The sequence below is a fragment of the Schistocerca americana genome, chromosome 3, assembly GCF_021461395.2.
Source record: "Schistocerca americana isolate TAMUIC-IGC-003095 chromosome 3, iqSchAmer2.1, whole genome shotgun sequence".
In the NCBI taxonomy this organism is placed as follows: Eukaryota; Metazoa; Arthropoda; class Insecta; order Orthoptera; family Acrididae; genus Schistocerca; species Schistocerca americana.
The window spans coordinates 445,932,233-445,951,131 of NC_060121.1; the positions used below are offsets into that span (position 1 = coordinate 445,932,233).

Here is an 18,899-nt window from a genome sequence, read left to right on the forward strand (position 1 = left end):
GCAGATGGCAAATTAGAGTCACCAATTGGGTATCATCATCTGGATTGCATATGGAATTGAAAATAGATTCCATGGTTGTGAAGCAGAGGGCAGATTATTCTGGGTGAAACAGCAATAGTTTAGGTTGAGAAGCCAGTCAGTGTATGTCATGATGGGTGTGTAGTAATGGTGTAGTAGTGGCTGAGTGAAACAGTATCACAGGCAAGACGAACTGCAATATGCCTCATGTAGTTGTGAACATGGTAACCATATAGTGGTAATGGGTGATCAGTTGTGGAGCCACATGTGAAGCGATCCTAGGTCCAACTATTGATCGCAGCACGGTTGATATGGGTGTCACATGAAATGCATCACAGTTTCAATGAAGTACTGTTTGTTGCACTGGTTTACATACCAGATCACTTGGCAGTAGTCCATGTCTGAAGTCTGACAGACGATTATCTAGATGTTATAACTGTTGATGGGATTTGGGCTCAGCCCATTATGTAACAAAAAACCTATAGCCATCATGCACTCAGATTTATCTGTTGGTCAGTGACTGTAACACTGATTGCACTAATAAATAAATTAATACATTAAGGGATCTGGAAACAGAGTGTCAAGTGCCAAATGTGTGTAAATATACAGTATATACATAAAAAAGATTATTTCTTCAAAACTAAAACTGTAATAAGTTACAATAAACTTTCAATTAAGTGTGATGTATAGGCTAAAACTATTTTAAAAAGGTCTTTTTCATTAAAAACGTCATAGAATTACTGTACATTCTCGAAACAATCACCACTACCATGTCACATTTCCACATTCTTAGCACACTGGACTTGCATTGGGAGAACAATGGTTCAAACATGCTTCCAGCTATCCTGATTTAGGTTTTCTGTGATTTTCTAAATCGCTTCAGGGAAATGCCTGGGTGGGTCCTGTGAAAGGGCATGACTGACTTCCTTCCCCATCCTTCCCTAATCCAATGGGACCGATGACCTCACTGTTTGGTCTCTCTACCCAAATCAACCAATCAACAAACATTTTCACATTCATGAAATAAATTAACTGAGGTAAATAGGCCACACCACTTGTGCTATGTGTACCATGTGGCGCCATTTTCCCTTAAAAAATGGCTCTGAGCACTATGGGACTTAACATCTATGGTCATCAGCCGCCTAGAACTCAGAACTACTTAAACCTAACGATACCAGATGAATCTGTCGTAGTTGGCCGGCCGGAGTGGCCGAGCGGTTCTAGGCACTACAGTCTGGAACCGCGCGACCGCTATGGTCGCAGGTTCGAATCCTGCCTCGGGCATGGATGTGTGTGATGTCCTTAGGTTAGTTAGGTTTAAGTAGTTCTAAGTTCTAGGGGACTGATGACCATAGATGTTAAGTCCCATAGTGCTCAGAGCCATTTGAACCATTTTTTGAGGTAAAGATTAATGGATAACAATTGTACAATCTGTGCCTAAAAAAGTCGACTGGAGCTTCTATCCATTCTAGAGGCTGATTTTTGAACATTCTCATACTCACCACTTGATAGGTGTTCAATGATTTAGACAGTCTACAGTAAGGTATCTCAAAATTCCTATGACTTCTAGTACCATGAGAGTATAAATCTCATCTAAGCCGGTACTCTGATAAGTTATTCTTTGTATACAAGAGAACTATGCAAATGTATAAGTTTAATACAGTTAACATTTTTATATGAATAAGCAAATATCTGTGGAGGGCAAGCTTTCCTGAATTGATAAGAATCTAAATGCCCTGAACATGTGAGGTATTGCCTCCAAATTAAAGTCCAAAGCATTTGTCGAACTGGAAAAAGTGTTCAACAATGTAAACTGGTGCAAGATGTTCAAAATACTATAGGGAGAGATGGGTAATATACAACATGTACAAGAGCTGAGAGGGAATATGAGAGTTTATGACCAAGAACAAAGTCCTTAGATTAAAAAAGGTGTAACAAGCGATGCAGACTTTCACCCCTATTGTTCAGTCTGTTCATCAAAGAAGCAACGATGGATATAAAAGAAAGGTTCGAGGGAAATTAAATATCAAGGTGTAAGGACATAAATGATATAGTTTGCTGATGACATTGCTATCCTGTGTGAAAGTGAAGAAGAGTTAAATGATGTGCTGGATAGAATGAACAGTCTAATGAGAACAGAATGTGGATTGAGGGTAAATCGACAAAAGACGAAAGTAATGATAAGTAGCAGAAATAAGAACAGCGAGAAACTCAACATAGGAATTGATGGTCACTAAGTAGATGAACTTAAGGAATTCTGCTGCTTAGGCAGCGAAATAATCAGTGATGGATGAAGCAAGGAGGACTTCAATAGGAGACTAACACTGGCAAAAAGGGCATTCCTGGACAAACGAAGTCTATTAGTATGAAACATGGGCCTTAATTTGAGGAAGAACTATCTGAGAATGTGCATCTGGAGTACAGAATTGAATGGTAGTGAAACAGTGACTGCGGGAAAACGGGAACAGAAGAGTATCGAAGCATTTGAGATGTGGTACTACAGACAAGTGTTCAAAATTATGTTGGCTGATAAGGTAAGGGATGAGGATGTTCTGCACAGAATTGGAGAGGACAGGAATATGTGGAAAACACTGACAAGGAGAAGAGACAGGATGATAGAACATCTGTTGAGACATCAGAGAATGACTTCTGTGGTACTAGAGGGAGGTGTCGAGGGCAAAAACTGTAGAGGAAGACAAAGAATGGAATACATCCAACAAATAATTGAGAATGAAGGTTCCAAGTGCTGGTTTTCTGAGATGGAGAGGTTGGCACAGGAGAGGAATTCGTGGCAGGCTGCATAAGACCAGTCAGAAGACTGATGACCCCCCCCCCCCCCAAAAATAAATGCTATAACACTGTGGTAAAAAACAAAAACATAAGCTAAAGGTACAGGATTTTTAACTTTCTTAAGAAGTGCAACACTCTAGAGAGCCTACACTAGCATGTTTCATGTGTGAATCCCTTGAAAATTTACTTGCTATAACATTACCTAAAAACTTAACACTAGCTAAACAATATCTTACTAGTATATCTCTTAAACTAAATACAATTTGTTGATCTGTATTCTTACTGAGCAAAAATCCATTAGCTTGACGTCAGATTGACGCTTTTGATAAGATGTCTCTTGTCATAGGTTAAAGGGTATCAAAGCCTGAATTGACAAGGAGAAAAGTGGTAACATAGAGAAAGGAGTGGGTATTTATATAAAATGGCACGTCATTTATCATTGGAATAAATAATATAGGTCCAAAAAATGAACCTTGTGGCACACCACACTTATTTGCCACTATCTCTCCTTTTCAATACACACAACTTGTTTCCAGTTATTAAGAAACGATTCAAAACTGTTACCAACTTGGTTATTAATAATTCCATTATAAACTAATTTGATGAGAAGTGAATCATGCTCAACACACTCGAAGGCCTTGCTAAGGTCACAAAAACTAACCTGAACAATGTTTTTCTCGTCATAACCACTAACCACCTTTTTATTCAAAGAGTCAGTAGCATGGATAGTAGATCTGCCCTTCCTAAAGCGAAACTGTGCAACAGAAAGAATGTTACAATGTTCCAAATAGTCACTTACCTGCTGAAAGGTGATGGGTTCTAGTACTTCATATAAAATCAGTGTCAAGCATACTGGATGACAACTAGCTGGGCAATTTATCTCTCACTTCTTATAAACGGACCCAATTATAGATTTTTAATGACTCTAGAAATAAACCTTCAACTAAACATTTATTTATACAATAAGTAAGAGGGAATAGAGTATAACTAATTATCATTTTTAGCATGTTACCAGAAACATCATATATATCTACAATATCAGAAGGCATAAAATTATTTACTATACTTAACATGACATCTGATGTTACCACTGAGAAAGAAATTCATCTTTGAAGCACAGTTTACATTATGACTTTTTATGAGATGAGATAATTTCCTCAAGGGCTAACAATGCTTTCACATATTTCATTAACAAACTGTATACAAAAGTTGTTAAATTCAACTAGTGATACTATTACAGCCTCTTTTTGTTTGATTTAACCACTGAGTTTATTACACTTCATATTGTCTTACATTTATTTTTGGTTGACCCTATACCAAATGCATTATGTGGTTTCTTAACCTCATTGATTGCATGTTTATAATCTTTTCTAGCTCTTAAGAATCTTACATTAGCTGTATCTGTCTTTTGTAGGCTGTAGAAAATCTTAATATAATGAAAATCGGTTTTTCAGATTAAGTAGTTTAGAAGTATAAGAGGGATTCTTATGACTACGCTTATTTCTGTCACATGTGTCTGGCAGGACTTCACATTTGAAACACTTCACTTGAAACAGTTCACTCATTTTCATCTATTTGGCAGAGTTGCGAGGGGCTGGTGAATAGTTATGTCCAATAAAAGGTGGCCACTTTGTTAATATGCATTAACCAAAACGAAACGAACACTTACTCATTGTGGTATGTGGTATGCAGTTGACACAGTGTCACCAATGTGGAAGTTTCCTCTTTTGGGTTTAAAGAAAGTTCTAATAATGGAGACAGGACTATTGTGAGCAGACAATACTTAATTTGCGACCCAAGGATACATAAGTGTGACTGCACAGCCACATGTCTCACAGTATACTGAAGCTTTGTTTAATGCTCAGATATTGGTGTTCAGCATCCCTACTCTCTCTGCCCAGTAATGCTTGCATCTCGGAGCTATGCTACTGATATTCTCATACAAAGACAATTTTCTAAATGCTTTGAGACCACTGCCAATTTTACAGGGGTGGATTTACAAACGCATAATTATCTCTTGACACTCATAGTACAATACAGAAAAATCTGTCTTGTATGAGGAGAGCAATTTCTCCACATGAGCGGCTGACAATGATGTTAAGATTACAAGGTTCTGGCACTGCAGTTACGAAACGTGCGTTGAGTGAAATCACACATGAGGTTATTTACGCTGTCGTGAAGGCAAGTGAAGAACCATACCTCTATTCTGACTAGTTACAGATAATATTTATAAAATTGTAGGCATGTTTGAGACACAGTGCATTCTTAAAAGTTATACATGTGACGATTCACCTATAGTTCAGTTTCTTTCTAAGTCAAGATCTTCAGTTCCCTGTATGAAGTCTACTAGCAACTTTTGCACCAAACTATTAAATTCCATTCTGGAATTTACAATATATATGGGATTCACAGTATATCTGGAAAATTTTACCTCTACTGTTGTGGTGATGAATTCTACACTTCTCCTCTGAAACATTCTTATTGTGAACATATTATATTAGAAGGTAAAAGAAGTGTAATAAGAACTGTATATCTGATGGCACACTCCAATGATCTTTCATTATGAGCTTTACACAATATTCTGGTAGTACTCTTCTTTAGAACAGATAGGGCCTACTTTTTTGCCACATTCTCACGATTCACATTAGATTATGGAATGAGCCAGTACTGAGTCAAAGTGTGCTAACAATCTCCCGGCTCCAAATCGACTAAGTTTTGTTATTTTGCTTATCTCTTTGTGGTAAACAGTCTGTAAAGAATTGTTTTGAAACTATGAACCGTTTCCTCTTTGCCGTTCTTTCTCTGTTAAAGAATTATAAGCAACTGCCTTCTTATCACAAAGCTGTATTCTGTGTTTTTTATTTTCCACAGACTTGTATGACTCTTATATATTTCGATAAATTCGGCAATGAACTCTCCATTTTAAAATCGAGGAGACTAACGTGTGAATTTTAAAATTCACTATGAGCCCACAGAAGAGAATCACCTGATTGAACAAACTGCTGACCGGAACACGTTTTAGTGCCAGATTTGCAGCGATCTCCTGTCCACACACTCTAATTTTTCTGTGCAAATGTGATTTGAAGCTATAAATTTGGGTAATTTCACTCGGTCTTACAACTCAGGTTTATACACATCTCATAGCTGTGCAAATCTCCTGTTGACAAGTAAAGATTTATCTGTGCAGTTGTGATATCTGCATACATCTGTGCAGTGAGATCCTTCTGTGTGGGTATGCATTAACAAGGACCATTTCAGAAAAACATTTTTTGCGTATTCTTTTTGTACCCAGCAGCACCTGTTAGAAACATCACTTTACGTCTGCACCCTGAAAATTAAACTGACTCAATATCAGTCGCCATCACTTACAATAATTTCTAAAATAGGCCCACAAATAAATAACACTCTGACAGATATGTAAATAACTAGCCGACCTTATAATCCATAATAAGCAATTTCATTGCGTTATTTGGAAACCTTGTATGTCAACAGACATCAAACTAAATTCTAATAAGTTACATTCTTCCGCTCTGAAAAAAAGAAATTATATTCAGCTACTGCAGACTACCACAAAATTAGAATAAATCTCAGAATATATAAACATCTAAAAAAAATTCGCAGTTATGAAACCTAACATCGTACCACTAATTGCACATAGTGTAAATTCTAAGTTCCTACGAGGCAAACAAAGCTATAAGCCAACTTTATTTGTGAAAGCTAACAACATAAAAAAGTCTGTCATCACAACAAAAATTAAGTATAGTAAGTTAACTTCATTTACGAAAAGAAAAGTACTTAGGAAAACATTCTCATACGCTATCTGTATCTGACTCATGATTGTCCGTCTCATCGTCGCACTGTTCCCAGCATCCAAGCATGATGCAGAAACCACCGACCCCGTAACTGCACGTTAACCAGAAGAAACAGAAGCACGATGCTCAGTACAGCAACGTGAATGAGCGCGACGAAAGTAGATTTACGTGTTATGTTAGCAGATCTCGATACTGTTTCCCCTCCACCAACTTCAACATCAAAACTTTCTTCCTCAAACTTGATGTGACGTTACGTGATGTGACTTGACATTCCATGCTGCTGATATGGACTGTGGAACATTTTGACGTGACGCGACACTCCGTTCCACCTTGCCAGCCTACTGCTAGATTGCAACTTACAAGAACTCCGATAAATAGAGATTGTCTTTATTCAGCTTGAAATTGTCTTCAGTAAAAAGTCCTGCTAGTATTGAATTAATGATCTGATACTCGTACTCTACACCAAATACAAAATCGATGATTTAGACATGAGAATAGACGGAATATGTTTTCCTGTATGGGTTTGTCTATATATGAATGCCCTAGGTAATCGTAGTTGTGCAGACCACAGACATAAATGTATCTCTGTGGTGCAAGCGAACTTATACGGGACGGAGCAAAGAAGTAAAGTATCGTCTTCCCTATCTTTGGGATGGAGAGAGAACAATCACTTGGAATGTCTGTGAAAATAAGGATTTTGCTTGGAGTTTGAATTGTCAGTAGAGTGCAGCAAGAGTGGATGAGCCGAGAAAATAAGTTTTTTTCTTAAGTGAAGTAAGATCATTCATCACACTTCGTTTCTCAATTTGAAATTAGTTTCACTTATATCTTCCAAATGCAGTGGAACTTCAGTCTTTTATAACTGATAACCTCCTCGTTGTGGGGTGTTAAGTATTGTGATTTAAATTTTATTGTTGTTGTTGTTGTTTGGGCTGGTTTGACGTCCTGTGACATATAGTGCCTTATAGTTGCAGATTGGGAGAGAGTCAACATGACAACCGACAAGGGAACTGCTACGAGTAACAACCCTTTAGAACAGTTTGTTTTGTTGGCCAAATCTGCAAAAGGAGCTGCAGCAGTGGAACTTATCAAACAAGTTTTAGAAGCTCCTGGTGTCCATGTGTTTGGCGAACTGTTAGATATGCCGAATGTAATTGAAGTAAGTTTTATGCTGCATTACCTCGGGTGTACACAGTCACGTCATCATCGGCATTTCTTAGTAAATGTGGACATTCAATACAACATAGATTTGCGTTCAGTAGTGCTTAAGCATTTTCTTATAGTCTCGATTTCTTCACTCGGGATTGTGGCATATGTTGAATTTAGCATGGAGCACATTGGATTGTGTAGTACATCGAATCATGAAATTGCATGCAGAATATAAATGGAACTTCATTGTTTTTGTGAAGAGTGGAAAATGATTGAAATATCATTGTAATATTGTTGCATTTGCTATGAACTAGTATTTACTCCAGGTTGTTTACTGGGCCTCAGAGAAATCATCCCTCTTAACCCTGAGCTAAATGTTGGGGGGGGGGGGGGGACAGTTGTGTTGTTACTTATTTAAGATGAAGCACAACTTTACTTATTGAAGACATTGTACAGTTGTTAGTGATTTGCAGTATGATTTCCAGCAGCCACTGTGATGTCTCAAGGTACGTACCAGTACAAAGTACTTCATTGGAACCCCCATGTGTTGGGTACTTAGGGACCGATGACCTCAGCAGTTTGGTCCCTTAGGAATTCACACACATTTGAACATATTTCATTAGGTACTTGATGTGGAAAGTCAGTCAGGCTGTGCCCCACATCAGGATGCCATGTGATAGCCTCTGTTTTAGTTTCACAGATGTCCAAAATGTTGTTCCTCGCATACCTGTTACGATTGGAGTAAATGTGTTGAAAGCGATTATCGATATGCCTGTATAAATTAGAAATATGAAGCAAGTGTTCTGGATTAAAGATACAAACTAAATCAACTTATTTTGTTCCTAATAATGAGAGTTTATCTGTATTACATATGATCTAAATTATCTTAAAGCTACAAACATGTGTATCATCTGTAATTTGCACACTGTTTGCATGTTGTTACGGTTTGGTCCATCATAAAGTACAGAGTAACTCATGTTTATGAAAAGATGAAGTAGAACATACCTCAGATTGAATGTTATGTTGTAACCATGGCGTACTTATCTTTGGTATTTGTGGTACAAGTGAATGAGGTTGCCATTACTGTCTATAAACTACCAGCCAGTGCTTATTGCATGGATTTAAATTGGCCACTTTAATGTCAGTGCTCAGTAGAATTCTTTGTAACTTGTTTTTTTGGCATGTTGGAGACAAAGAAATTATTTTGTTTACCTCAGTCAGTAGTTTTGATTGCTCTGCCATTAGCTTTTGTGATAGTACTTGAGTATGATTCTCATATAATGGAATAGCATCTGTAGAGCTCATTAGGACATCAGATTATTTACAATGCACATAGAGACATTTTAATGTAGTCATTCTTCCTGTGCACCATAAACAAACGAGATAGGAAGAAGCCGTAATAACTGGTACAGTGGGAAGTAGTGTCTGTGATGCACTTCAGCAGTTTGCAAAGTATTGATGTAGATTCAGAGATGGTCACTGAATATTTGCATTACGTTGTTGTACCAGTTATGATGATTTGCCACAATCCAAACTCATTAAATAATTTTAACTTCCTCTCAAAGTATTTTGTTATAGAATCAAAGAACTGGGCTGATGGTAATTACAAGATAGTTTTCCTGTCAAAAGCAGTTTATGAAACAGCTAGTCTAATATCGAACAACATTTGATAGGAAAAATGTCCGATAATTATCATTAACTCAGTTCTTTGCTTCTATAATTAAATAATTTAATCCATTGGGAGTGTGATCAGACAATGTAGTTGATACAATAGATTACAGATATTCGGTAATCATTATGTTGGGAATAGTATGCAAGTCCTGTCGTAGATGTAGAAGAAATGCCTGTAAGAAACACAGAATAATGTTTGACATAATGTTTCGAATCTTAAGTTCTGCTGCCTCTCGTGTTTATTTAAAAATTTGTAAGTTCTGTGGTTGGGTTTTCAAGGTATGTGTGGCCTATAGATTTCAAGTATCTTATCTCGATAGTGTTCTTGTTGCCTGAAGTGTACTGACTATTGATCAGTTGCTGTGGAGTGTATTGTCACAAGTACAATAGTTGATTTATTTATTTATTTATGCATTTATTTTACCTGGCAAGATTAGGGTCTTGAGGCCCTCTTACACCTAACCAGGCATACTCAGATTGAACATTAAGTTTCTACAGAACATTAAGGACATATAACGTGTTATACAGTATTAATGTTAAAGAAAAGTAAATAGAGATTTCGCAACTTACTATCCCAAAGTAACACGTTAATTGATACATTGTTGAGAGGCCATTTGTCCATTAGTAGATACGCATTAATTAGCATGCTCAGCACTTATTTTTCAATGTTCCTAACCTTTACCATCTGTTGTATGTTGTTGTGTATAATGTGTTCTATAATTACAGCAAACTAACCACGTAGCTATTGGTGAACAGGTTTTTCACCATTTACATTTTGGGTGGCGAGCACCGAACTAGTGTCAATTACGTTTGTAGTAACTCTTACTTCTTTAGTCTGGACTACTTTAGTAAATGACTTCTGTAGTAATATACTCCTTTAGTAACTGTTGGAGAGCTCAATTTCTATATACTTCTTTAGTTGTAACTAAAGTAGTAACACCTTTTTACTATAGTAGTAAGCCAGTTTTGCACACTGCCGGCATGTGCATTACATTCCCCCCCTTGGAAAATATTGATTGTTGGCAGACTTTATTGCATTGCTTTTTGCGTAATTTATGCTTATCACTATACTTTAAGAAGCTAGAAAGGATTATTAAATCGAATTATTAAAATTGGAAAATCTAAATGCTATTATACTAATTATTGATCAGATCTGTGTATTATGAAACAGAAACATGCTATTAATGGATGACTCTTTTGTTAACTCTGCCATCTACAACTACAAATGTCCATTGTTTGTTCATGACACATATTAATTTAAGCACCAGTTTGAGATAGGAGCTAGCAGCAACATGGAGGTAGCCAGAAACGTTCAAAAAACATGCCAGAAAATGAAAAAGAGCGGTTTGCTGAAATAACGAAAAAGCACATAACTACTATTGAGTATAAAAAGCACAAGGTCAACATGCTAAATAGGAAAAAGAAAGCTTGGGAAAATATACACATTGAATGCAATGCTCTTACACAAAGGTCATGAACAGTTTAAAGTAATTTGGAAGGCTTGAAAACCAAAGCGAAGAAAATGAAAGCTAAATGTAATTAAGAACAATTTCAAACTGGCAGTGGAGTAGGTGAGACAAAGATCGACAATATAAGCCAAATGGTTGTTGACATTAACCCAAAAGTTTTCAAGGGTATACCTGGAGTTGACGACGGTGACACATCTGATGATAATGTGGTTCTTTCAAGCAACTTCGAAGATGATAACTCACTGAAGGTAGCAATGAAACTCCTGAAGATGGAGCTTCATCCCATAGTCATGAACCTTGTCCTGCATTCTGCGGTGGGAGCATACCAAGCAGCAACAAAAGATTCCATACAGAACCCAAACTTCTCTTTGAAATCACTGTCACTATACATCACAGATGGGTCTCTTCTCTCCATTACAACTCTCATTCTTGGGGTGTTCCTCTCTACCCCCATCTCCATATATTCTTTGTAGTCCAGGTAATCTATAGAATTCGACACTTAAAGCACAGAACTCCAAGAGCACTTGGAAGTAAATGAAAATTTTTCTCGTGGAGTAATTTACTCCTTTAGTTCAATACTATTGACTGGAAGTTTCTAATTTCTTTCTCTCTTAGTAACTTACTACTTTAGTTTCACTCACTCCTAGTTGATGCTTGCCAATCTTACTGTAGATAAATAAAGGGACTAGGGTACAAGTTTTGCAATTTGTTGGATTATGTATCAATTTCTGTATTTTGAAATGCTAATTTCGTGTGATGAGAAGACTACTGCTTGTTGCTAAGCTTTGACCATTTTTAGGTTAATAAGTGTAGAGTTAAATGTTTCTAACCTTTTTTGTAATTTTATTATGAGATAGTGCTTTGTGCCTGTGATTTTGTCAAAGCTAAAGGTTAAAGTAAAACACTAACTTCATTTCAGTTACGATTATATTTCCCACATGTACGTACATACTCCGCAAACAGAGCAGAACACGGCACTCCCCATTGTACCACTTCCATGTAGCCATGTGTCTGAACTGTAGTTAGTCTACTTTTGTCTTTGTGTTCCTTACAGGAGGAATGCATAGTATGTTGTAGTGTAATGAGATTCTTCATGCAGTAGTGGTCCTTGATACTTGTTATGTAGGCTTTTATGAGTTATGTGGCATCTTATATTAAATGGCCTGCCAGGTAAAGTTTTTCAGCATCTGTGGCATTCTTATGATTCACACACACACACACACACACACACACACACACACACACACACAGTGACCATATGTGCTGCCCTTATTTCTGTACATTAATAAAAGCAGTATTCTAGGATGAGTTACATTAGTTTTTTGTAAGAATTCACCTTTGTAGAAGGATTGCATTTTCCGGTATCCTACCAATGAATAGAAGTCTCTGTGCTTTAACTACATTGCTGTATTTATAGCTGATCCATTGTGATTTCTATTCATATCCCACAAATTGTTACACAAACATATTTGTATATTGTATGGTTTTATGTTTCTGAGCATACTGTTCATATTATACCGGTAACTTCTTATTTAACTTAACAAAAGTTTCCCTATAAGTATTTGTACCCATTTGGCACTCTAGTAGTAGTCAAATTTTCATTCCTCCCCCTCCTCAGATGATTAAACTCAGGACCATGAGCCAGTTTCAATTCCTTATTCACTCTGTTCTTTTTTTCCACTGTGCGTTCTTCCTGTCTTCTGACCACTTCAGACCACCAATATTTATTTATTTATTTATTTTTTTACTCTCTCACCTTGGAATCTTTTTGTAGTAAATACTTTCCCTAAACCCTTCTGTCAGTTGTTTCTTTAACTTTTTGTATTATTTTTTTCTAAATCCTTTTTTACTTTATGGATCCACCTTGTTGACTTCGTATCCCACAAATACTTGAAGATCTTTATAGTTAATCCACTGTCTTATATTCGATATAAATGTCCAAAAAATACTGGTCTTCTTTTTCTCATTACTTGCAATATGTTTTCTATGTTATGATAAATTTCATAATTACTATGTAATTTCACTCTTCTCAGCTTTCAAGTATTCCTAATTTATCTAAATTAAATTTTAACTCTAGACATTTGCATGTATATATTTGATAATTTTAACATTCCATTTTTAGTTTTATTGTGCTGCACACAAGTAACAAACTCTCACAGGCACACTGAAGCTAGCGCGCGCTCTCTCTCTCTCTCTCTCTCTCTCTCTCTCTCTCTCTCTCTCTCTCTCTCTCTCTGACCCCCCCCCCCCCCCCACACACACACACACAATATTTCATGTCTCTCGGCACCCCTTCATCTGTTTATCTTGGGCACTGTCAAGATATTTTGAGGTTTGTTTCGTCTAAACACTCAGATGTGTTTTTTTAACTTTCTTGCCTATTTTAAAAGCCATGCATTTCATAGAATGCAATATTGGTAAGTTTTGTAATAAAATATTCTGTGAAGAACTTGGAAACATTAATGTTTCTTATTACTCATTTATTATTTACAGTTAGAAAGTGGCCCTCATGCACCCTATTACCGAGCATTGCATTTATTTGCATATGGAACTTACAAACAATATCTAGAAAATAAAGCTCAGCTCCTGGATTTGACACCTTTGCAGAAAAAGAAATTACAACATCTAACAATAGTTACACTCGCCACAAAGTCGAAGGTAATTGGAATGTAGTTGGAATTACATTTTCTGGTAAATTCTAGATATATTAATTTTTACTTTGTTTTTAGTGTATTCCCTATTCAGTATTACTACAAGAACTGGATATGAAGAACGTGAGAGATTTGGAAGATCTCATCATTGAAGCCATTTATGCTGGTAAGTTTCTTGTTTGGAAATACTGCAATGGTTGTTGTGTGTTGTACCACTGTTACTAAAAAAAGTGAATAATGTATAATATCTAATTGTTTAAGGAATCACCAACATTTTCCCTTTGTCATTAAAAGTTAATGTTTTTATCTAATATTAAAAGCCAATGGAGGAGGGGTATCACATCAGCTGATGTACAATGCCAACTTCAAACATTTCCTCGTGGTTTTGCAATATTAAGCACTTGATTGATGTTATCTTTGATGTTGCAAACCATTTAGTGGAAATCTGAAATGTCTTCTTCATACTGAAACATATGTTTATTATGATCATCATCTGCTGCAGCAGCAGGAATTTTTCACCTACTACTGTCAAAGGCCTCTTCATTTATCGCAATCATTCTCACACATCTACATAGATACTCTTGTCATTTCCTGTCCTGTTCCAGTCGCAAATAGAGATAGGGAAAAATGACTGTCTGTATGCCTCCTTATGAACTCTAATTTCTCGAATCTTATCTTCGTGGTACTTACGTGCAATATATGTTGGCGGCAGTAGAATCATTTGGCAGTCAGCTTCAAATGCTGGTTCTCTAAATTTTCTCAACAGTGTTTCTCGAAAAGAACGTTGCCTTTCCTCCAGGAGTCCCATTCGCATTCTCGAAGCATCTCTGTAACCCCTACATGTTGTTCGAACATACGAGTAACAAATCTAGCAGCTCACCTCTGAATTGGTTTGTCTTCCTTCAATTAGACCTGGTACAGATGCCAAACACTTCAGCAGTACTCAAGAATACATTGCACCAGTGTCCTATATGCAGCCTCCTTTACAGGTAAACCGCTCTTACCTGCAATTCTCCCAATAAACTGAAGTTGACGATTTGCTTTCCCTACCACAGGTCTCACATGCTCATCCCATTTCATATTGCTTTGCTGTGTTATGCACATATATTTAAAGGACTTTACTGTGTTGATCAGGACGCTAGTAATACTGTAGCCAAACGGTACAGGTTTGTTCTTCCTACTCATCCTCATTAACTTACATTCTTCCACATTTAGACTTAGCCGCTATATCACACCAACAAGAAATTTTGTCTAAGGTGTCGTGTATCTTCCTAGTCACTCAATTTCAACACCTTACTGTCTACCACAGATTGCTGCCCACCCTGTGTGCCAAATCATTCATGTATATAGAGAACATCAGCAGTCCTATCACACTTCCCTGGGGCACTCCTGATGATAACCTTGTCTCTGAAGAACATTTGCTGTCAAGGACAAGTTATTGGGTTCTGTTACTTACAAGTCTTCGAGCCACTCAACTGTGAATTTACTGTAACAGCCTAGCCTGCTATGGGGCAGCATGTCAAATGCCAAGTATGTTGTTCTTACTTCCTAATGTCATTTACCTCTCTTCAATTAAGATAACCAGTTCAGTCATTTGTTATCAGTAGAATACAGTAGTGCAGTTTTTAATGTGTGTGTTGACAAAGAATACATAAACTAGTGGAAGCATAGATTTTCATTTGCAACACCACCTCTTCAATCTTCGTGCTCTCAGTCCAAACAGCTTAATAATTTGATGTTGTTGTTCTCAACAGCAACTTTGTCAGCATACCAAGCAGATGCTCTGTCAGAACTTGTTCTTCTATAACTGGAGATGAATCACATTTCGCCGTAGTATACATGTCTTACATCAATGTGTTCGGTTCTGCCATGGTAACCACTTGTTTTTGGCACCTTTCTTGTCACTGAGAAGTTTATTTAAGCCATTTTCAGGGAATGGAGAAATTTCAGTAGCTATCCTTCGCTGCCAGAGAGCCTCTTGACAAGCTGAAGTAAGGGTCATGTAATCAGCTTCAGTTATTGATAGAGCTACTGTCGACTGTTTCTTTTTCGTGGCCAGTCGGCATCACTGTACCCAGTTATGTTGTAATTCTATTTGTTAAAAAATTAATTTTAAAGTCTGTAGCTCCTTTCAAGTGTTGTGGGATTCTTTTATAATTGGTTACCAGTGAGCCATGCCTAAATTTTTGCTGAAGCAAATTACAACAGCGGTTGAATATACTGGTCAGCTCTTGTTTCCTTTTGTGCATGCATTAAACTGCTCACAGCTTCTATGTAGGGAATATTTCTCACAGCTTTTCTCTCTCTGTCTTGGTGTGCCCATCATTTGTGAGTATTTGATTGTTAAGTGGTCAATACTCCATTGCAGTCCTTTATGTTGTATTTTTCCAGAATTTGTTGTGTGTAATGGGATGGATCCATTCGTAAAAATCACCTTTTGCAATGTCTTGTGATTCTGATGTCAAACAATTCACTTCTCATGGCTCTCTCAGTTTAAATTGCTCTTTGAGTTCTTTTTAAGCTGCTCTTCTCTTGTGGATTATTGCTAAAAAAATCAACATTGATAACTTTATGTAAGTTTACTTCCATTATTCTTCTTATAAACTTGTGGATATGCTGTAAAGTGCAGCTTTTAGGAGCACTTTCTTCTGTTTCATATTCCAGTCAAGACCACATAGTTTAACTCACAAACTGTTTTAAGTCTCTAGATACACATATCTTTAGTAGTTCCAGTGACAAAATAGATTTCTGAGATTCTGACACAAATCTGTTCTTTTAAATCGCCTTGTAGGAATGCGGAAGGCCCAAGTAGTGTATAACTGAAGTCTTCATAGTTGCACCCTTTAATTGTACTTTGTATTAAACAGTGTCCTCAAAGATCCTTCTTACTTTTTAAAATACACTTTGTGTCTTTTGGCATTTTATCTACTGTAGAACAGATGTTTTTCGTGTCATATTTTTGGTATGTGAATGCAACATTTCTTTAATCACTGGAAGCCATTCGTTTGGTTGTTCACTTTACAAACTTTCTTCCAGTGATAATTAATCTAAATTACATGTGTTAAATATTTGTTTGAATTTTCTATGAGGTTGAGAATTTTTATTTCTCCTAGGTGAGTTTGACACTTTTGAGTTGTTTTTATTGGATTAAAGATATGAGGTGTCGCAGTTCTCATAAATAACAAGTTCAGACTCAACTCTTTGTGAGTTGTTATGTTGAATTTTCCATCTTTCTCTGCGTGATTCGGAAGACTTTTCAAGGACTGATTGTATTTGATTAGTCAGCTAAGCCCTATTTGCTTTAAATATCACATGTCTTGCCTTTATTAATTCGTTTTCAAGTATTTTTAGATGCCCAAGGTCTGGTTTCTTTCTGGTAAGTGCTTCTTCTGGTATGGTGCATTTTAAGGCTTTTGTAGGTGATGAGTTAATAAAATATTCAGCTTCCTCTGGACAATATCTTTTTGATAATCCTACATCAAATAGTAAATGTATGTACTTTTTACAACTGATGTTCTGTTGTACTTTCGTGTTACCCGTTTTGTTCAGATGTGCAAGATACTGTTGTTTGGTATCTTAATCCTTAATGAGATTACTTATCCTGGTTCGCATATTCCTTAGCATTGTCTGTGTGCTGCAAAATATGTGTTTTACTTCCTCTCCATTTTTCTACTAGTTTTTTTTTTTTCAAATTTGTGGTAGTTTAAAGTACTTTTTTTTGCTAAGTGTGTAGAAATATATCTTTCTCAGATCCCAATTTACCTTGGTACCTTCAGTCAACACAAGTTGGAATGTATTAGTTCAAGAATTGTTCTCGACTTAGAATGCTGCAAGGGTAATTTTGTCTGTCTACCTTCTAGGTAATTCCAATCCCAAAGAAAGCAGGTGTTGACAAATGTGAAAATTACCAAACTATCAGTTTAATAAGTCACAGCTGCAAAATACTAATGCGAATTCTTTACAGACGAATGGAAAAACTGGTAGAAGCGGACCTCGGGGAAGATCAGTTTGGATTCCGTAGAAATGTTGGAACACGTGAGGCAATACTAACCTTACGACTTATCTTAGAAGAAAGATTAAGAAAAGGCAAACCAACGTTTCTAGCATTTGTAGACTTAGAGAAAGCTTTTGACAACGTTAACTGGAATACTCTCTTTCAAATTCTGAAGGTGGCAGGGGTAAAATACAGGGAGCGAAAGGCTATTTACAATTTGTACAGAAACCAGATGGCAGTTATAAGAGTTGAGGGATATGAAAGGGAAGCAGTGGTTGGGAAGGGAGTAAGACAGGGTTGTAGCCTCTCCCCGATGTTATTCAATCTGTATATTGAGCAAGCAGTAAAGGAAACAAAAGAAAAATTCGGAGTAGGTATTAAAATTCATGGAGAAGAAGTAAAACCTTTGAGGTTCGCCGATGACATTGTAATTCTGTCAGAGACAGCAAAGGACTTGGAAGAGCAGTTGAACGGAATGGACAGTATCTCGAAAGGAGGGTATAAGATGAACATCAACAAAAGCAAAACGAGGATAATGGAATGTAGTCAAATTAAATTGGGTGATGCTGAGGGGGATTAGATTAGGAAATGACACTGAAAGTAGTGAAGGAGTTTTGCTATTTAGGGAGTAAAATAACTGATGATGGTCGAAGTAGAGAGGATATAAAATGTAGGCTGGCAATGGCAAGGAAATCGTTTCTGAAGAAGAGAAATTTATTAACATCGAGTATAGATTTAAGTGTCACGAAGTCGTTTCTGAAAGTATTTGTATGGAGTGTAGCCATGTATGGAAGTGAAATATAGACGATAACCAGTTTGGACAAGAAGAGAATAGAAGTTTTCGAAATGTGGTGCTACAGAAGAATGCTGAAGATAAGGTGGGTAGATCACGTAACTAATGAGGAGGTATTGAATAGGATTGGGGAGAAGAGAAGTTTGTGGCACAACTTGACTAGAAGAAGGGATCGGTTGGTAGGACATGTTCTGAGGCATCAAGGGATCACCAATTTAGTATTGGAGGGCAGCGTGGAGGGTAAAAATCGTAGAGGGAGCCAGAGAGATGAATACACTAAACAGATTCAGAAGGATGTAGGTTGCAGTAGGTACTGGGAGATGAAGAAGCTTGCACAGGATAGAGTAGCATGGAGAGCTGCATCAAACCAGTCTCAGGACTGAAGACCACAACAACAACAATACCTTCTAGGCATGCAACACATGGAGAGTCAATAGCTCCTGTGTAGTTACATAATGCCATTGGCCCTTTTACAAGAGTTTCGTTCTGAGAGGGCTGAAGTGTCCTAAGCTTTCAAGTGAAAAGTTCACATCATTTGATAGTAATACTGAC

At 36.9% G+C, this 18,899-nt stretch overlaps 1 protein-coding gene across 1 annotated transcript in view; it reads left to right on the forward strand.

Moving 5' to 3' along the window:
* The first annotated feature begins 7,262 nt into the window (after nucleotides 1-7,262).
* The window catches only part of LOC124607054 (COP9 signalosome complex subunit 7a), a 38,224-nt gene continuing 26,587 nt past the window's right edge, over nucleotides 7,263-18,899 (forward strand). Inside the window, exons 1-4 of the mRNA XM_047139230.1 lie at nucleotides 7,263-7,394; nucleotides 7,589-7,779; nucleotides 13,403-13,567; nucleotides 13,639-13,726. Of these exons, the coding sequence (XP_046995186.1) occupies nucleotides 7,612-7,779; nucleotides 13,403-13,567; nucleotides 13,639-13,726 (421 nt within the window). The 5' untranslated portion in view covers nucleotides 7,263-7,394; nucleotides 7,589-7,611. The remainder of the gene's footprint in view (nucleotides 7,395-7,588; nucleotides 7,780-13,402; nucleotides 13,568-13,638; nucleotides 13,727-18,899) is intronic.